Source organism: Lasioglossum baleicum, chromosome 3 (genome assembly GCF_051020765.1).
Source record: "Lasioglossum baleicum chromosome 3, iyLasBale1, whole genome shotgun sequence".
NCBI classification, from domain to species: domain Eukaryota; kingdom Metazoa; phylum Arthropoda; class Insecta; order Hymenoptera; family Halictidae; genus Lasioglossum; species Lasioglossum baleicum.
In genome coordinates, this window is record NC_134931.1 from 885,821 (window position 1) to 904,590 (window position 18,770).

General features: G+C 41.9%; 2 protein-coding genes across 3 annotated transcripts in view; one reads left to right on the top strand and one right to left on the bottom strand.

Annotated features, from left to right (window-relative positions):
- The window catches only part of Tdg (Thymine DNA glycosylase), a 148,549-nt gene that overhangs the window by 9,470 nt on the left and 120,309 nt on the right, over positions 1-18,770 (bottom strand). The window contains exons 8-9 of the mRNA XM_076420116.1: positions 12,045-12,194; positions 54-196 (exon numbers count right to left, since the gene is read on the bottom strand). Of these exons, the coding sequence (XP_076276231.1) occupies positions 54-196; positions 12,045-12,194 (293 nt within the window). The remainder of the gene's footprint in view (positions 1-53; positions 197-12,044; positions 12,195-18,770) is intronic.
- Positions 5,058-18,770, top strand: part of Dnmt3 (DNA methyltransferase 3) — a 174,686-nt gene continuing 160,973 nt past the window's right edge. For both annotated transcript variants that reach the window (XM_076420109.1, XM_076420113.1), the window contains exon 1: positions 5,058-5,312. The gene's annotated coding sequence lies outside the window, so the exon portion shown is untranslated. The remainder of the gene's footprint in view (positions 5,313-18,770) is intronic.

The following is an 18,770-nucleotide window of genomic DNA, read 5'->3' on the forward strand; positions in this document are numbered from 1 at the left end:
TGTTTCGCTATGAACGAATTGCAATTGATTAATTTCTTTTTATTTAGGCTCACCGTGTTGGTTCCTTCCACCAGGTTGGGCTGTCTACCGAATCCGAACTCCTTCTTTCCAGAGAACACCTCGTATATCAGCTTACCGTTGAACACGGCGATCTTCGGCTTGTATTTCCGTAATTTCTCTAGCAGAATGTGACTACCTGCAAAACAGAATCGATTTCACATACTGGGTTCGTTGACAGTCTACTCGAAGTCTCACAATCGAAGCTTCGAAACGCTCGCTTTGTATGTTAATCATTGCTTCGATTAAACCTGATATGCTCTAATTAAAACGAGACCAAATTTTAGCATACATCAGAGCATACTCGCTCGTGCAATCATTTAAAAACGTTGACAAAAGTATCAGAAGTTACTCGAAAAGGAAAGAAATTTCTGGTTGGTACCAGATCCTTGCAATTGATCTAGACAATTTTTATTTCTTGGCAAAAACAATTTGTACGTATCAAAATCTTTTCTGCTACAAACTGCTCTATTGGATGTTATTAATTTGCTTTTGGAGAAATCCATACGTAATCGTGATTTAGTTGAAGACTCGATTTCTCTAATTTGCCTGTTCCCCTCTCCACCATCAGATTCCCCTCTTGCGATTCTCTGCGCGAGACACATATCAGTGGCTCAAGGAGATACAGTGTTCCCGCCGCCTCGAGATTATACCACGGTGCTCTGAAGTATCACTAATCGTTATTTCAAGTATGCCGAACATAGAGAAGGACAGGGAACGAAAAGGGACGGACCGAAGGATCGAGGCGGCCGGCCCAGTTTAAAAGGCTGCGTATCGATTACAATGTGAATCCACATGGGGAACTTTCCTCTTTTTTCTTCTCTTTCTACAAAACTTTTTCCAACATATTTGTGAAGTTTCTCTTATTAAAATGAATCTAAACGCGGCACAATTTGGATCATACATATGTGCCCATAATTATGAAAGTGGTCTAAGTGAATATTAAAAAAAAATTAGTTTATCATGTGAATTTTAAACTATTATATATTAATTTAATATGATTTTTACGACATTGTCAAGGAAAGAACCATTAAACATAGTGCTTGTTATTTCAACATTCTATCTATGGAATTCATTTAGTGTTAATATCCTTTTCCTTTAAATGTCTCGAATATGTGCGAATATGAAGAAAATTCGAAAACAGAAATCGCACGGTTTCCGCCGTGTCTGAACCGGCTCTTAGTGGTAGAAGGGGAAGCTTTCCAGGAAATTACGCACCTGTCTCCGCGTGTAAATCACGGCATGGGCCCGTTTTCCGTGCCTATACAGGTCCGTGGGTTTTGGCAAGCTACTTGAGGGGCCCTCGTGATGCTCGCACAAAAGACGAAGTGTCGACCATCGTGTTGTTTGCTACCTACACCCCAGAACCTTTTTTACACCCTTCTACACACCGCAGGGGATGCCTATGCACGACCCTACCAGAACCACCTCACAGAGAGGCCTTTCAAGGCCCCAACAGATGATCGAGTAGACCAAACGTTTACGACCCTACACAAATCATGACCTTGACCTAGATTTTGTAAATCAATTCTGAAATCCCGTGAAGATCCCGTGATAAAAAATATAGGTTTCCATTTGAAAAAACAAAGTTGACCTTCAAATGACCTTGAAAACGCCACCCAAATAAAAAACTGATACCGACCCCCTCTTTCCCCCTCGAAGTCCTTGGACACGTGTGTTACACTTTTTTAATATCTTTCATACTTTTCGAGATATTCGGCTGGACAGTTCTCAAATGAACACCCTGTATGTACATGTAGGATGTGTGGTGCTTTTCTGTTATCTGAATGACGTTGCAGAGGAGAGATATCGATTGTCCTTATCTAAGGAGCCTGTGGAGACCCTAAACACATTTTTTCTGCCGCGCATCTACTGTTTTTCTCTCTGGAAAGCACATCTGGAAATGATCAGACGTTCACGAAACGGTAGGTCGTGGAGAAACATCGGAACGAATTCAGTCGACCGCACGGATGGCCATGTCTAAACGGTAGATACAAAAACAAACGAAAGTCTGGCCCCGGAGCGGCCAGTACCTACACGGTTCAGCGTAACTCGACCCTAAATCGGTTTCAATGGCCATTAACCCATTTGCATCGCAAGGAAGAATGAAGAACAATCTTGAAATCTAAAAAGAGCAATTTCAAACAAAAGATGTTTCATTATATTTTAGTAATTTGTATATCTGTGGTTGCAGAGAAGAAATATTGCCGTTTCATTCAAAAAAAGAGCACTCATTTGTCCCAGATCCTAGAATCATTCATATTAATCTTTATGTATCTGTATCTTCTTATTCTTTAAATATTTTTCTTGATTGTCATTCATTCCGATATTGAGAATTCTATATATTACAGGGGTTCCAACTTATTCACCCTCCGACAACCTCAAGGTGCCCACCATTCGAACCTTTTGAGTCTTCAGGAACACCGACGAAGTTCAACTGTTACAATGCATGCGTGTTTTATTGTAAGTGCATATAACGATAAAGTCTAAGAGTGGGGGAAGAACCTCAGCGGTGAAGTTGCCGCTTATGACTCGCGAGCTACAAGTTGGAACCCTCCATGCTGTATTACGTTGAAATAAATCCAGGGCTTCGGAGTCGGAGTCGGAGTTTTGGAAGTAATTGCTGATCACTGGAGTCGGAGCCGGAGTAAAAGAAGCTATATGTATATCGACACCCGGAGTCGGAGTCAGAGTCGGTAAAAAATATATCGACTCCGACTCCAACTCTGGCTCTTTTGTTTATAAATCATTAATAGATTTATGTATACATAAATAACTTGCTAATATTCGATCTACAGTATACAGGGTGTCCCAAAATTCGTGAAAATCCCGAAAGGGGGTGGTTCCTGAGACCATTCTAAGAGACATTTTCCTTTGCACCAATGTCAACTGCGGCTTTGTTTAGGAGTTATTAACGAAAAACACGGACCAATTAGAGCGCGCCCTGGTCCGGCGCGCCAAGCCGCGCCGGCAAGCGAGTGTCGCGGTACGCCGTGACATCGCATCGTGACGGCGCTGCGGCCCAGGGCGCGCTCTGATTGGTCCGTGTTTTTCGTTAATAACTCCTAAACAAAGCCGCAGTTGACTTTGGTGCAAAGGAAAATGTCTCTTAGAATGGTCTCAGGAACCACCCTCTTTCGGGATTTTCACGAATTTTGGGACACCCTGTAGACGTATTGTATATGTATACAGGGTGTCCCAAAATTCGTGAAAGTCCCGAAAGGGGGTGGTTCCTGAGACCATATCAAGCGACATTTTCCTTTGCAAAAATGATATCCGCGGCTTTGTTTGGGAGTTATTAACGAAAAACACGGACCAATCAGAGCGCGACCTAGACGCGAGTTGCGACAGCCGGCCAATAGACAGTTGGCGCGCCGGGCCGACTGTCGCAACTCGCGTCTAGGTCGCGCTCTGATTGGTCCGTGTTTTTCGTTAATAACTCCCAAACAAAGCCGCGGATAACATTTTTGCAAAGGAAAATGTCGCTTGATATGGTCTCAGGAACCACCTCCTTTCGGGATTTTCACGAATTTTGGGACACCTCGGCACTATGTAGAGGAGAAACAGTTAAAGTTATGGTAGTAGTATTTTCTAACTATTTCCTGAAAGTGAGAAAGTAACAGTCGTGTTGTGTTGTATCAGAGTTATCTGTTCCATATTCTTAGACTTTAATACAATATTTCAACTATTTATTCAGTTTTATTACAACTCTTAATTATTTTGAGTACATATTTTTTCAATTTGGAGAGTCGGAGTCGGAGTCGGATTCGGAGTCGGAGGTAGAAAAAAAGAGGAGTAGGAGTCGGAGTTGGAGTTAAGAATTTTGTCTACCGACTCCGAAGCCCTGAATAAATCTCTTATGAGTAAACCACAAATTCGGAGTTGTTGAACAATTTCAAACATTGAAGATGTCGATATATGATTTCTCCTCTGTTCAAATCGTTAAGAAAACAAATAACAATCGATTTAGTTTCTGTTGTTAGTTTCTATAGTCCAGTCAATGAATGCTCATGAGGGGGGCGTAGAGGAAAATGGAAGGAACACAATTTTTAACTTTGGGACTTTGTTTGGACTAGTTAGGAGGTAAACATACTAAAAGTCCCCACTCCTAGGAGGTGGGCGGGCTACAGGGGGACACGTAGAAGTCACCTTTTTCGGTTTTCCGCTTATATCTCGGAAACTATGTGTCCTAGCGATAAGATCATTCTATACGAAATTAAAGCTGACAAAATGTGCTATCAGATTAATTCCATTCAGTTTTTCGCTAACTCGCATAGTTTCCGAGATATCCGAGCTCAAACTTCACTAATTGTGAAAAAGAAATTTTTGCCTCACATTTTTTGTCTTACTTGACTAGCTAACTTTTCAGCACAATTAGTGAACTTTGAGCGCGGATATCTCAGTAACTATGCGAGATAGCGAAAAACTGAATTGAATCAATCTTGTGGCACATTTTGTCAGCTTTAATTTTATATGGAATGGTCTTATCGCTAGGACGCATAGATTCCGAGATATAAGCGGAAAACCGAAAAAGGGGACCTTCTACGTGCCCCCCTGGACATCGCTCACCTTCTAGGAGTGGGGACTTTTAGTATGTTTACCTCCTCGCTAGTCCAAACAAAGACCAAAAGTTAAAAATTGTGTTCCTTCCATTTCCCTCTACAACTTTTTGTTGACTGGACCACTATATGTAGATCCACAGTCTACTTATGAGACCTTCAATAAAAGAAAAAAGAACCGCGACGAGTTCGTGTCGCTAACACCCGCATAGCCGGCCAAGCCAAGGTAGCAACTGTACCGGTCAGAAAAGGGTCGTCGTGCATCGGTCATTGTAATTCTAGTGATTTAGCCGGCGAACAAGTTTCGAACGCTTCTCGTTCCGTGATCTGTGCGCGCTAGCGGTGCACGCACTGTTAGGAGGCGACGCGTGGATCGCGATTGGCTCGCGCGGGAGAGAATTTCAGGCGTCGAGGTTGGCAACAGTGGAATGCCGCGTGCCCGCTAGTCTTCTCGCAGTGTTGATCGCACGACGAACCGGCTTGAACGTCGACGCCGATCGGGAATAGATTCTCGGATGGTCTTTCTCTAGATCATTCCCGCGAATATCTTCCGTTGATCGGAAGTACGACGATCGGATTTCGTTCGGCCACGGGTGGAACGCGGATCCGTCGATCCCGGCGAACGGATAGATCGTGAATCGAGGCCACCGAGTTTTCGTCGTGTAACTTGTCGCCGCTGACGAACACCTATACGCGGTAAGTACTCGGACTTTTATCAATAAACCAGGATCGTCGACCGCATTATCGACCACGTGTCCCGCGCTCCGCGTCGCTCGGCTCGGATTCGGGCAAGCTCGTGTATGTTCGTCTCGCCGCGTTTCGTCCTCGCATCCGAACCACCGGAAGTCTCGGATCACTTAGATATGCTATGATTCTAAGGGTACAACACGAACACTTGCTCGAAGTATAGTGCTTTTATACAGGTGGAACCGTTCGCATAGGAGCGACGAAATACAGGCTCCGTTTAGCCGTCGATTATCAAACGCGCCGCTCTATCCGCTAGTGCTGCAGGTAGTTTCGCAGCCCCATTGTACTCCTAAAGGTACAACGGAGTGGAGTACATTGATGCTGCGATACTAACGAAGAAAACCGTCCAGATAGAATGTATACTTTTATACAAGTGGAACCGTCCGCTTTGAAACGGCGTGTACAGCTACACTTGTTAGCAGTCGATCGTCAAAAGCACCGCTGCCTTCACTGGTGTCTCGCAGCTCCGTTGTACTCAAACCCCAATTCATAAAAACAAAAAATCGGTCAACAGCTCTTGTCGTTCCGTCGCTTGGTAATTCGTTAATCCCCAAACTAGACGCCGAGAATTCTACCGAGAACTTGTACCGTTGGTTCTAAGGTCGTTTATAGTTTTCCCGCGAAAATGCCGGAGCCGGAGCCTGTTTTCGTTAGCGATAGAGTGTAAAAGCGCCAACCGTGATCGCAGAATCATTCACGACGCGATCGTGTTTTTTTAATCTGTTCTTTTTTTTGTTTTAATCGAGTGAATTTGTTCAGTGTCGTCGTAATTCTCCATCTCGATTGAATTAGTTCTCTTTTTAAATACATCGATTAGATTAGTGATTTAGGAAAGTAAAACCATTAGCAAAATTTAAAAACACACTGTTACATAATGTACAATCTGTTAAACATATTGAGGAAGAAAATAAACTTTCGCTTCTCTCCGGTTTGTTGCAGTTCAGGTACGAAACTTTTGTTTTGCATAAATATCCGATGTCTAATGGCGACAATAAGAAATATTCAATGTTCTTTTCCGTAGCTTATTTCAATATTTAAAAAGGGTCCCATGGAAATCATGGACACAGATTTCTCCGACATTTCATGAATTTTTTATTTATTAATTAATTAATTCAAGAACACTCGGTTTCATATTTCGTTTTCCCACTGATTTTCATTCAATCCTAATTAATTAATTAATTAATTAAAAATTAATGAAATGTCGGTGAAAACCGTGTTGGTGATTTCCATAGGATCCATTTAAAAGAGGTAAACATTAATTCCTCTTCTCGATTATCAAAATCGTAATATTTATCTAAATAGTATAAAAGAGCAGACAATTTATTTTATGTTTACGTATGTATATGCTATGTATAAAGTTTTGCAAAGTGCGGAAACTTGTTACAAATCTAATAAATCAGACAAAAAATGCGATGTAACTCGCAATTGTTTTAACTCTGTCAATCGGAAGCGATCACGAAAGTCGCGAATTTGGATTGATCACGCCATCCTTAGTTTTCGTCGTCTTCGAAAGATCGTTTTCGGACAATCGAGCCGTAGTTGAACCGCAACATTGTTGCAGTTTCTATTTGTAAACTCTTCGGCGGTAAACGGCGATTGTTTGTAACGTTGAATCGGTCGCCGGAGTTCTTCTCGACCGGAATCGAACGCGCCGTTGGTCTCTGTTCGGCGTGCCGTTTATCGTGGAAAATGTTATGGGAAAACATTGTAAAAGCGTTTATCGGGCGCGCGATGGCGCGGCTCCGACTACGAAAAAACAAAGTATCGATCAACGAACGCGAGAAGTTCGTAACAGTGTATCGTTTCTGTCGCGAGGGAATAAATCAGGCGGCCTTGAACGTTTTAACAAGACCCGGCGCGGCGGCCACCGTCTTTTGTTAGGCGAAGACGCTCACGGCGACGAAACCGCGAACGAACTGCAAACTGTTATTTCTCGAGGATGCGAAAAACACGAATTACAAAACCGATCTTTTTATTCGATTGTTCGCAACCTGCTCCGGAAGTAGCTTCGAATTCAATGAAACAGTTTTTGCGCTCCATTTTGTTGAAAAAGGAAACCGAGACGGACGGTCATAATAACTGTCCATTCTACTCCTATGTTACAAGCCTGAAGCGACAGGAGTGGGGTGGACAGCTATTATGATAACAACCTTATCACGATCCTTCGTGTTGCTATGTCGAAATTTTTGTACCAATGGTTATTTATTTTACATCTACATATCAATAATGCCCCCATTATACAAGATAAAAAATGTTCGTATTGATTGCAGGACACAGTAGCCGAATAAAAATTGTATTCTTCTTTTAATTATTCTATTAAGCTGAAACTAATACATTAATGTCCTTAAATACTTTTAACATGTCCGCTGCTTTAAATCGTACGCGACCATTTGTTACATAAATGCATCAAATCCGCAGTTTAATGATAACAATTGTAATATTTTTTAGTTGCTCCGAATAGTTAGTAGAATTTGAACGTTGCTGACAAAGAGCAGCGTCTTCCTTTGAACAACAGACTATAGCGCTGGTACATTCTCATGCAAATTGCGTACCGCAGAATCGAAGAAGATAGTCCGACTTTTTGCTCTCCGTCGCGATTATATCAACAAGAGACAGCTTTTTATTTACAACGGGCGGGTCCACGGAACCGGTATTTATCTCCAGAAAACAGAGTTATCGAGAGGAACCGAGAAAAACGAGTAAAAGAACGAACATTTGCATAAAGTACAAGGCGAGTCGACGATCGAGATACGCGAATTGATATTGATAGGTAATTGACAGTCGCGTTTTCGATTCTCGATGTCGAATTTCGACGAAGCTTTGCGTTTCGTTGGTTGGTACGAGCCGTGGAGCCTCCGTTCACGCGTGTTTCGGAGGAGATTTTTCTGGATCATTCCACAGGGAACGTAACGTAATCGTCTGCGCTGGAAATGAGTTGGTTCCTGCCCTCCATGTGTGCACGATATGTTGAAAAATTCTTACGAGCTTAGCTCGCAGTCTTAACCTCGACTCCGACGCGTCTGTCGCGGACCAACACTTTTTTCGAAGCATTATATGTACTCGCTTGATTAAATTATGCGTCAAAAGGTGTCCATCGGAGAGTTTCTGTCGATAGTTGCTCTCGAGAGTACTCTCGATTTGCGTGTCCATTGCAAAGTAATTCAGAAACTTTTTGCTCTCGGAGATTCACGCGAATCTGGCCATTTGAATTTCGTGCGTTTAGATCTCAGATGAATTTCGATAGTTGTAAGTAGACAGCGGATTTTATACACTTATCAAGAAATTAGCTGGGTGAAATATAAAACAGTAAAAGATTAGATATGTCTAATTGTAAGAATATTGTTACAATGTTTTCAATGTAGAAAATCTATTAAGCAATGAAATAAATTCTTATTTAACTTCTGCTGCCCACAATCGTTGCAAAACATATTTATTTTACATAAAAATCCGCAGTGTAGCTATAAGTAGACAGCGGATCTTTATGCAAAATAAAAATTGTCTACCTCAATTGCGGCAAGCTGTAGTAGAGATTTATTTTCTTCCTTAATATGGTTAATAGGTTGAAAATAATGTAACAGTATTTTGAAGTTGTTCCAATGCTTTTGCTGTTTTAAATTACGGCTGCTCATTTTTGTCGTAAATGCCAGCGGATTTTATGACAAAAATGAGTAAGTCTAATTTGATTTGGCGAATATGGCGATTTTAGTCCTCAAAGGGTTGACACGATTCAAATTAGATTAATTGTGCATTGTTTCGCGTATCTGCGAATTCAGAGAGGATTATAGGGGTATGAAAATCATGCAGAGAAAACCCACGAAACTGCGTCACAAAACTCAAACGAGAATTAGTAAAATTGGAATATGTACAGTCCCCGAAATTTTCATAAAGCCACCTATATTTTGACGTATTCTTCTAAAAATATTGTCAATTTTACTACTTTTTCTCATCTGCAATTATATTTAGTTGAAACTAATCATAAATCTACGAGTATCTGCTCGGAAATGTTCACCTCTTGAGTGTGTTTACATTCTTTGCTGCACGACGCGAAATATAAGTGCGAAATTTCTATAAAGCCACTTAGTTTGTGCTTATTATTAGACTCTGATTGAATAAGTCCAGCTAGGTACAATAAAAGAAGTGTAACTGCAATTGAAAAGTAAGGATATCCGTAATATGTTATATATTTTAATTTCTCATTAGTAAAATGCCACGAGGACAATTGTTGACAAGTGAGAAAATGCATCCATTGATGCTTATAGGGATATGGGATGTTCTAATCGCAGAATTGCAAAAAAAACTAGAGGGTTATTGTTGCTCGCTCGCGAGTAGGGTTGTTTCTGCTCGCTCGCTTCGCTCGTTCGCGGGTAGGACTGCTCTTGCGAGAGGGTTAGTGGTACGCATGGCTAGTAGGGCCTGCAGCTATTAATGTTTTTTATTTGGTGTGCGACTCTCCAAGAGCCACACAAAGAACTTCCCGATTCGTTAGTTGCAGTATATTATTATCATTATTTTTAGTACGTTTTAAGAAGATTATACGTTTTCAGGGAAATTCAATAGTTTTCTACTTATCAAAATGTTTGCTATATGGCGTCGCATTAAACCAACATCGTAGGCTCGTTGCTCGCTTGGTTCCTTGTTGTAGCATACTAATGTTGCAAAATAAATTGTCTTAATTAGTTTTTCGCAAACGATACAACTCCTCATTATCCGGGTTTGCAGTATTGATCTTGGTTTTCTTCAATACTGTTAATTTAAATTGTCCCAAAATATATAAACCGCGCTCAATTTTGAAACTCTGCTCAGTGCTACATACAACATTTGTAAAGTTCGTTTTTCTGATGTTTTAAAATTCAAACATACTTTCTCGTATGTTTGTCCCTGACTTTTATTAATCGTAATCGCTTCAGCAGGAACCACTGGAAATTGACTACGTGTGATTTGATATTTTTCCTCACTCGACATATTTACTTGATTCGATATCTTTATTATTGGTGTTAAATTTTGATGAAAATTTGCATTTTTCATATAATCACGATAACGAGTTCTTACTTTCACTCCTACTTTGGCCAATTGAAAATCCAACCACAATATAGACGGAATTTTAGTATTTTCTTGAAAAGTAATAAATTTTAATATTCCGCCTGTGTGCTCCATTAACCAATCCGTTTTCAACATTAATGTTATTAATAATTATCATATTGTTTATATTAATTTTCAATTTAATCTCGTTTTGAACTGATTGTTTTTTTAAAGATTGTAATATAAATTTTTTTTGTACTTTCATCGATATTCTTTGAAAATGTATTCTCGGGAGTAGAGATGATTAACTCACTCTTGCATTGGGATAATTTGCGATTTAAGGAAAGAAAAAGACATAACAATGAGTCGCAACTTTGGTGGTGGTGTTTGGTTGGTGGTGGCGAACACAGTGCGCCAGTTAATGGAAACTATTCTCGGAAATTAACGCTAAACGATTTCTGTATTAATGTATTCTTCGCCGGGGAGGATTGAATTTTTTTCCGATGGTTTTCGAAACACTAGCATTCGATTTGAACCCGTAATGGCAAATCAGTAGAATATCGTATCGATCTCTATCAAAAGTTGAACCTCCTGAGCGACGAAAAAAGCTTCCCTTTTAAAAACAAATGCTGATCGACGTTTCTTTTTCGAGTACACGGCATACTCTAATCAAAACTGTATCTGACCATCGGTGACGTAATATTACGTCGAATTTCGATTTTTCACTCGACATTACTAGCCACTTCCGAACGAATTGTATCGTCGATGTTTATTAGCATTTCCTGGGGCGACAAACCTAACCCGGACACTGCTCTTGCGATATTATTGATAATGGAGCTCCAGAAATAGAGTTAGTTTTATCATTTGATTTTTTATAATCAAGATTTTTACTGTGTCAATGTGCAAAGTCTAAGAAAAATCGGCCACGGTTAATTTCCTGGGTGCTTTGCATACGGTCCTCCGTATTTGCATAAAAATCCTACTATAATTTTAACTTTCAGAACACTTCTTTAGCAGTTCTCATCGGAATTTATAATGTAGGAATATTTTTTTAAAAAAGTTCCGCGGTCTATGCTTTAATCCTAGATAACTAAGCTATGTATGTGGATAACGTTTCTACCGGACTGTAGACCTTTACAGGAAACTAGAAATTGTCTGCATTAATTGCAAGATGCAAGAACTACATATTTCTCCGTTTCAAATGTCCGGTCTGAAATGTTTTACTGTATAATTTCCCAAATTATAAAGATGCTTATAAAAAAATCGTACAAACATTAAATAAATTCAGTCGTTCCATTTTCATAAGGTCACATAGACCAGCCACATTTAGCGCTCGGTATGTCTAATGTTAAATAGGGAATTTAACTCTTAGCACTCGAGCACTTAACTTTTGAATACGACACATACAACAATTTAAAAAAGAATTATTTACACATTAGCTAGTAAACTAATCCTTCTAACATCTCAAAAAAGCTCAAGCTGTTGGTACCAATTTTGAAAAAGTTGTTCATTTTCGAAAAATCGGAGTTTTTGCATATTTGCCAAAATTTTTGGTACGCTCGAAGCAATAAATTTGTCGAATAATTCGTAATTAAAATGGCTCCGAGTGCGAGGGGTTAAAAAGTTCCTAATTAGCGGGTGTATTGTTGATGTTGTACTGACCTTCTTTGATTTCTTTTCTGGTGAGATCGGCGCTGCCTTTAGTGGCGCGAGCCACCATATTTGTGAAACCGATACCGAAGCGCAACAGCTTGTAATCGTCATCCGCCGTGAGTGGTTCGGGTGTCAGTCCGCTCAGGTGTAAACACTTCCCTGTGGGAGAGAACAAAAAAAAGAAAGCCGGTTTAATTGGACGTTAGAGATGTCGAAAGAACCGGGTTGGTGCTCGGCGCGCGTACTCGGCGCGGCGATGTCGCACGAGCGCCCGGTTTTTCCAAGGTTCGCGGGAACCGCGCCAAGAATCTTTGCCGTTTAAGTTCGACCGATATCCACGGGAGAGGAATTTCAATGGGTCTGGGTCAAACATTGTCGACAAACTGTCTGGAACTTCTGACTTCGTTCCGTAAACTCGTGACGATAAATCGGCCGCGTCATCAGCCGAACAAAATGGAAAGTGTGCTCCCACGGCCAAGCCCCTAGCGCCCCCTATTATCCTGTTACGTAACTCGGGAAAGACGAGTTAACTCGTCGCCACCATTCAACTGTCCCTTCTTGTCCCATTATCTTTTTTTCCACTCGTTTATTCCAAGGACAATTGTTATATGTACGTCCCTTCGCCTAATCGCGACACAAATCGCTCCAGTTTCATTCTGCTCTAATCGCATCCTACACTCCCGTCCATAAATCACTGAACACTTACTTATCTTCGACAAAATGGTAACTAAAGAGTACAAGCTCCCAGCTTGATTTTATTGTTCTATTTGGATTAGATTCTAGAATGGAAAATTAAATATACAGGGTGTCTCTCCCACGCAACTGGAACAGGCTGTACCTCCTAAAACGGTCGGGAATAGAGGAAAATGTTATAAGAAAAAGTTGAATGGCATCAGACGGTGCATACTACGCAACTAATTTTATGCACTTTTGTGCATCGGTGTGCATAAAAAAAATGCAACTGCACTTTTTAAAAAAATGGAAACCTACATTTTTGACTGCACCAATCGATGCAGTTTGTTGTGCTCTACATAAAAGTACTGACATACTTATGCCCTAAACTTATTCGTTAAGAAGTTATCGAAGCTAAAAGTTCATTGAATTATTTCGGTCTCGGCAAGTGTTCCGGAGTACATACCTACGTTATGTTCCATTATAAATCAGAGAAATTTTAGCTTCGATAACTTCCTAACGAATTAGTTTAGGGCATAAGTATGTAGTACTTCTATGTAGAGCACAACAAACTTCATCGATTGGTGCAGTCTAAAATGCAGGTTTCCATTTTAAAAAAAAGTGCAGTTGCATTTTTCTGATGCACCGATGCACAAAAGAGCATAAAATTAGTTGCGTAGTATGCACCGTCTGATGCGATTCAACTTTTTCTTATAACATTTTCCTCTATTCCCGACCGTTTAGTAGGTACAGTCTGTTCCAGTTGCGTGGGACACCCTGTATAAGAATAATAATTAAAATTTAGAAAATATAGGATATTCTGGCCAGATTTTATTTACATGTTCTCTACACTAGAAAAAATTAGTCGGTACCATTTTTATTCCATAATATCGGTCCAATAAGTGTCCGTGACTTATGGACGGGAGTGTACGTCATTGCTCGTGACTAACGCTCTATCAGTCAAGCATAATTTAAGCTGAAATAAAATTCTGCCTTAATTTAATTCGTAGAGTCAATAATTTCTTTTGAGATTGTTGTTTAGGAGAAACAGATTAAGCTCCGTGTTGATAGACAGCATTCCGCGGGTGGTTAAAGCGTTAAAAATCGCCGGTTTAGTATAAATACGGTAGACAAAAGGGACGTTGCAACATGTTTTGATAGGAGACAGGCGTGGAAAACAATGCCACTGGGAAACGATCGTTTATTCTTAACGTTTGCCTATTCAATCGCTTTCGTTTAACTCGATTTATTATTCGTGCCCGCGTTTATTCAATCCTGTTGCACGCGGATTGACAAAAGCAATATTTTAGTTACCGGGATTATTAATCGGTTATATATTGATTAGTTGCATCGGCAACTGTCTTCACTAATTCCGATTGAAATGCCGCAATGTTTCTGTCGGAAAACCGCTATTTATTACTGTTTAGGCGAGTCTCTGCACGGTGCATTTTTCAGTGAAATCATTTCAGAGATTCTGGCAAATTGATTTCGTACACCCCCCCCCCCTCTTGCCTGATTTGCGAATTATCAATTAACAAGTCAGTCTTTATAATAAAATTCGATGCGAAATAAATGTACTCCCGCTTGTTTTCGCGAAGCAATATAAATCGGTCGGCAGGATTTTCCGGTAATTCTGCCGTTGATGAAAAATAGTAAGGTTGCCTGCGAAGTTGATGAAAAATATCGAAAATTACTCGAGAAAAATTTCACTAGACCGAAAAATCCGGAAAAACTATCATATAATTTTCTACGCGAAACACATTTTAGAAAAATGGTAAATTTCTATTTTGCTCCAATTTTATTTTGCATAAAAGTCCGCCGTCTACTCGCAGTTAATTAGTGAAAGAAAACTAATGCCGTTCTCTTCGCGGCAAAGCACAGGCGTTCGAAAATCCGTGAACAAGTTTCCGGCAGACAAAGCGTTGAAGCGGCAGCCGGAGAGCAAAGGGTTTGAACAGCCGTGGGTAGACTTTTGGTAAAGAAAATGATTCGGAGAGGAGGGGGACAAAGTGGCCGCTTGTTTTGTCGAGCAACGTGTATCGTATTCAGTGACTCGAGTGTCTCCTCGAAACGAGGCTCGGTTTTCAATCGAACAAGTTAAAAGGCATTCGACGCGGGACGGCGCGACGACAAGTGTCGCGGTTTAAAAACCGTGTACACCTTGCGCGCGGTCGGGTGAAGTGCGAAGGTGCCGAAATTGCCATAATTCACGGTGTTACGCGAATCCATCGTTCGGAGAAATTTGATTTTAGGCATGTTTACGATATCGCGCGCCGCGCTTTGTATCGTCACGGCAATTCCGGGAAACTATTTGTCAGGGGTCGCGCGATGGTGCAGCAGGTGTTACAAAACGCGGCCGTTCAAACGGCTTAAATAGGTCTGGGTCAAGCTTGGTCGATTCTTTTTACTTCGCCCCCTCGGAAGTTCACTCATAAATCGTTCTCCTCCGCGCCTCGCTGAAAATTATTGTCCGACGCGGGGAAATTCCCTCGGACGTGCCTCACTTTCTTCCCGCGCGGCTTATAACCGGCCATTCTACAAAGAGATCGCGATACTTTCGGCCAACTTGCCGCCTTTTTCACCGTCAGACTGCTAAACGTTTTATCGTCGAACTTTCCTCGGTCGTTCCGTTTGTCTCTTCACGAAATACAGACATTTTGAACTGCTTCAACTTCGTCAGCTTTTTTCTTCAAGTGAAAACTTCGTTTTCTGCACCGCGTACACAATTGCTGGGCAGTGAATCAGTCTGATCCGTCACGCTCTCAGGTGAAACGTTATTCGGGTAAATGTTGATACAATGAGAAAACGTAAAGTGCTCACCCGTCGCAAACAGGGATTCTTCTTCCACTTTGAGATTTTTTACCCCGAAACTACCGAACCTTTGACAACCAAAATTCCGCGTACTCTTTCACTGATGTTTCAACAATGTCCAGAAATTTTTGTGCAAAAAAAAAATCGAAAATTGAGCTCGTTAGAAGCAACGAAGTATCCTTCCACTAGGGGTACTTTACAAAACCACCTACTTCCACTGATTGTAGCTCGTGCACGGTCATCGGACTATTCTTCAATCCGGCGGTGCACACGTGAGGGTCTAGTGGACCCTCACCGCTGAAATATAATATCTGATCGTCGTATTTCTTTCGCTACCGTTTTGCAACTCTTTCTAGCTTCTTAAAAACTGATACCTATGTATGTGTCACTTTTATGTAGCTTTATTTGCAAACGAATTGTGTGTGAAACAAAGGGCATTTAATTTCGAGCACGTATTTATGTATCTTAGTTATACTAGTTTTTTTTGTACAACATCAAGAACAAACGTTACTTTTGACTGGGGCCCATGGGCGCCGAAAGTGGATACTTTCGTTTCGGAAGGTCACACGTGTGCTGCCGGGTTAACGATGCAGCGTTTAATTGAAGTGCAATCTCGTGTAAATAATATTGAACGTAATAATTGTCGACTGAGAGCGCAGAGCACAATGGGGGACTTCGATGTCCACGGGGGGAGGGGGTAGGCACACCAAACCCCCCCATGGATACTTGAAACCGCGGATAGTGGAGAACACACTATACATACACACTACACATAGTGCATCCCGCGCGTATACATATATTATCGAGTTTCATTTATAAATTAGGGACGATAAGCCCAGACGGGCGTGCGACCGACAATCGGCGAACGATTACTTAGCTGATCGAAAATGCGCATAATTAATTTTAATAGGATTACGCAAATACCCGACGAAACGAGTGGTGGGCCCGAAGATGAAAGTATCATCGATTCTCGGAAAATACGTGGACGTTTCGCATTATTTTTGTATTCATGTGAAAAATCCTTTTTATCTGGCAAGAATTTACCATACACGTACAGTATTAAATTCCACTAATGTTTCTGGCAAAGGAGCCATTTAGAAAAGTATTTGGTTCGGTATACAAGCAGGTCAAGAAAATATTCATCGACGACTTGTGTGCGACGGGTTCCCGCCACGCGGCGCGGATTCGTTGCAGGCTTATCTCGACTCGCCAGTGCCGTAGCTAGTCGATAGGTGCTTGGTAGATGGAGCAACTGCTTGGTTTGCCTCGTAATAGCTGTAGGGCTTTTTACAATAGTTCTTTATTATATGTGCGTGTTGCTCGATTTACAATCAACAAGGTTCTGTCCTCCGTTTGTGAACATGCCTTGTCTTGAATGTCTTGGCAACAGCCACATTGTATTATAAATTATTACTAGACAGCGGAACTTTATGCAAAATAAAAATGTTCTACTAGAACCTGGAGTGGAATAGAAATTGATTTCCTTTCTTAATATGTCCAATAGGTTGAATATAATAAAACAGTGAATGCATAAAATCCACTGTCTAACTATTACATAACATAATCTATGCTACAGAGTGTCCCAAAAATGTTGTACGTCCTGGAAAAGGACGATTCCTGAGGTCACGCGAAGTAACTTTTTTCTTCAGCAAACTGTTCTTCGCGGTTTTGCTGAGGAGTTATTAACGAGAAACGCCGGCCAATCAGAGCGCGGCTATAGCCAGGTGTATTCCGGCTCGGCAACAGGTCGCACTAAGCGTGGCGTTGCCGTTGGCCGAGCCGGAGTCCATCCGCTGTAGCCGTGCTCCGATTGGTCCGTGTTATCGACTACACTACGCATTGTTACGGCACTGGGTGTCGAGATAAGCCTGCAATGGCTGCTTGGCGGGAACGCGTCGCACACAAGTCGGTAAATGAAGAAAGTGGTTCTTATGTACACTAACGTGGCAGTCAATGTATTAATACAAAGTATGCATACACAATTGAATACAAAGAATGAGTGTTCCTCATCCAACCTACTCTCCGTGGCTCACAAGTTGTCCCTCTTCATTCGATCCCTCGCAACCAATGGTTAGGCAGTCACGTCACACACTCTAGCCAATAATTCGGCTGGAACCGAAAGTGCGAGTGGAACGACCCAATCGGACGGCTTGCTGCCGCATTCCTTTCGAATTCCTGCCAGGAGCCAATTTGTGAGGCACGGAGAAGACTTTGTTTTCCTAAATATGGATATGGGAGGCGGTACGGTGCGAGAAAACCGTGATCATCAGCCCTAAAAACTAGGCCAGATCCGGGGCAACTTGTACGAGAGCTAGGTGGAGCACCTTTTGCTACCTTTCTCCGGGACCCGAGCAACCCTGTGCACGGTAGCATTCTCGGACTACCCTAAACTCTTTGGTCGACAGGGAAAATTGTGCGAGCAAAATAAATCGCGGGTTCGTGCCGGAGACTGGCAAAGGAACGAACACGGATGGATAAAGAACGGGGCAGCGCATGTATGAGAGAGAAAGAAGAGGTAAGAGCGAAAACAGGGAATCGAGAGGTAGAAGAAGAGGCAGATAGAAAGATAGAGTAAGAGAGAGATCTCCGGTCTGTGATGGCGCGAAATTACAGACGTCGCCGAAGTATATCCCGCGAGCGTTTACCCCCGGCAGCGGCAGATAGAGATTTATGACGCGGTCTCGGAAATTCTCTCCCTCTTATTCACCTCCCGGTCTCGCCTCCTCTTGCGCCACCGACCTACAGCCGCACCACACGACCTTGGAGAACTTCGGAACAAAGTTAAACGCTCCCGCGTCTGCCGGTGGTGGTCGTTGCACGCTTGTTCTCCCGTTCGATCCGATCCGGGAGCCGATTCTCGTTCGCCGTTAAAGTCGACTGCGATATCGAGGGGAATCGAGAGCGAGAGGACAGCGGGAGAAGAGAGGATGCGAGAGGGAAACTCTTTTTCCTCCCCGCTTTAGAAAAACTGCGGGTCGTTCGTCGGATGACCCGGCAAGCGTTACACGCATAAGGAACGCCGCTGGCCCCTCCGAACCAGACTAACGACCGATCGAACAAACTTTATCGAGGCGAACCGACCCTTCCCCGTCGTTCACGACGCTAACCTAACCCAACGCGACTTCCCTCGACCTGTCCGCGTTACCTCGTCACCCCCGTACGATCACTTATTTGTACCTTTCCGAATAGTACGGTAATGCCTACATACAGATGCGAACTTTGTCACCGATGCTATTCCTGTATCTCTTGCTC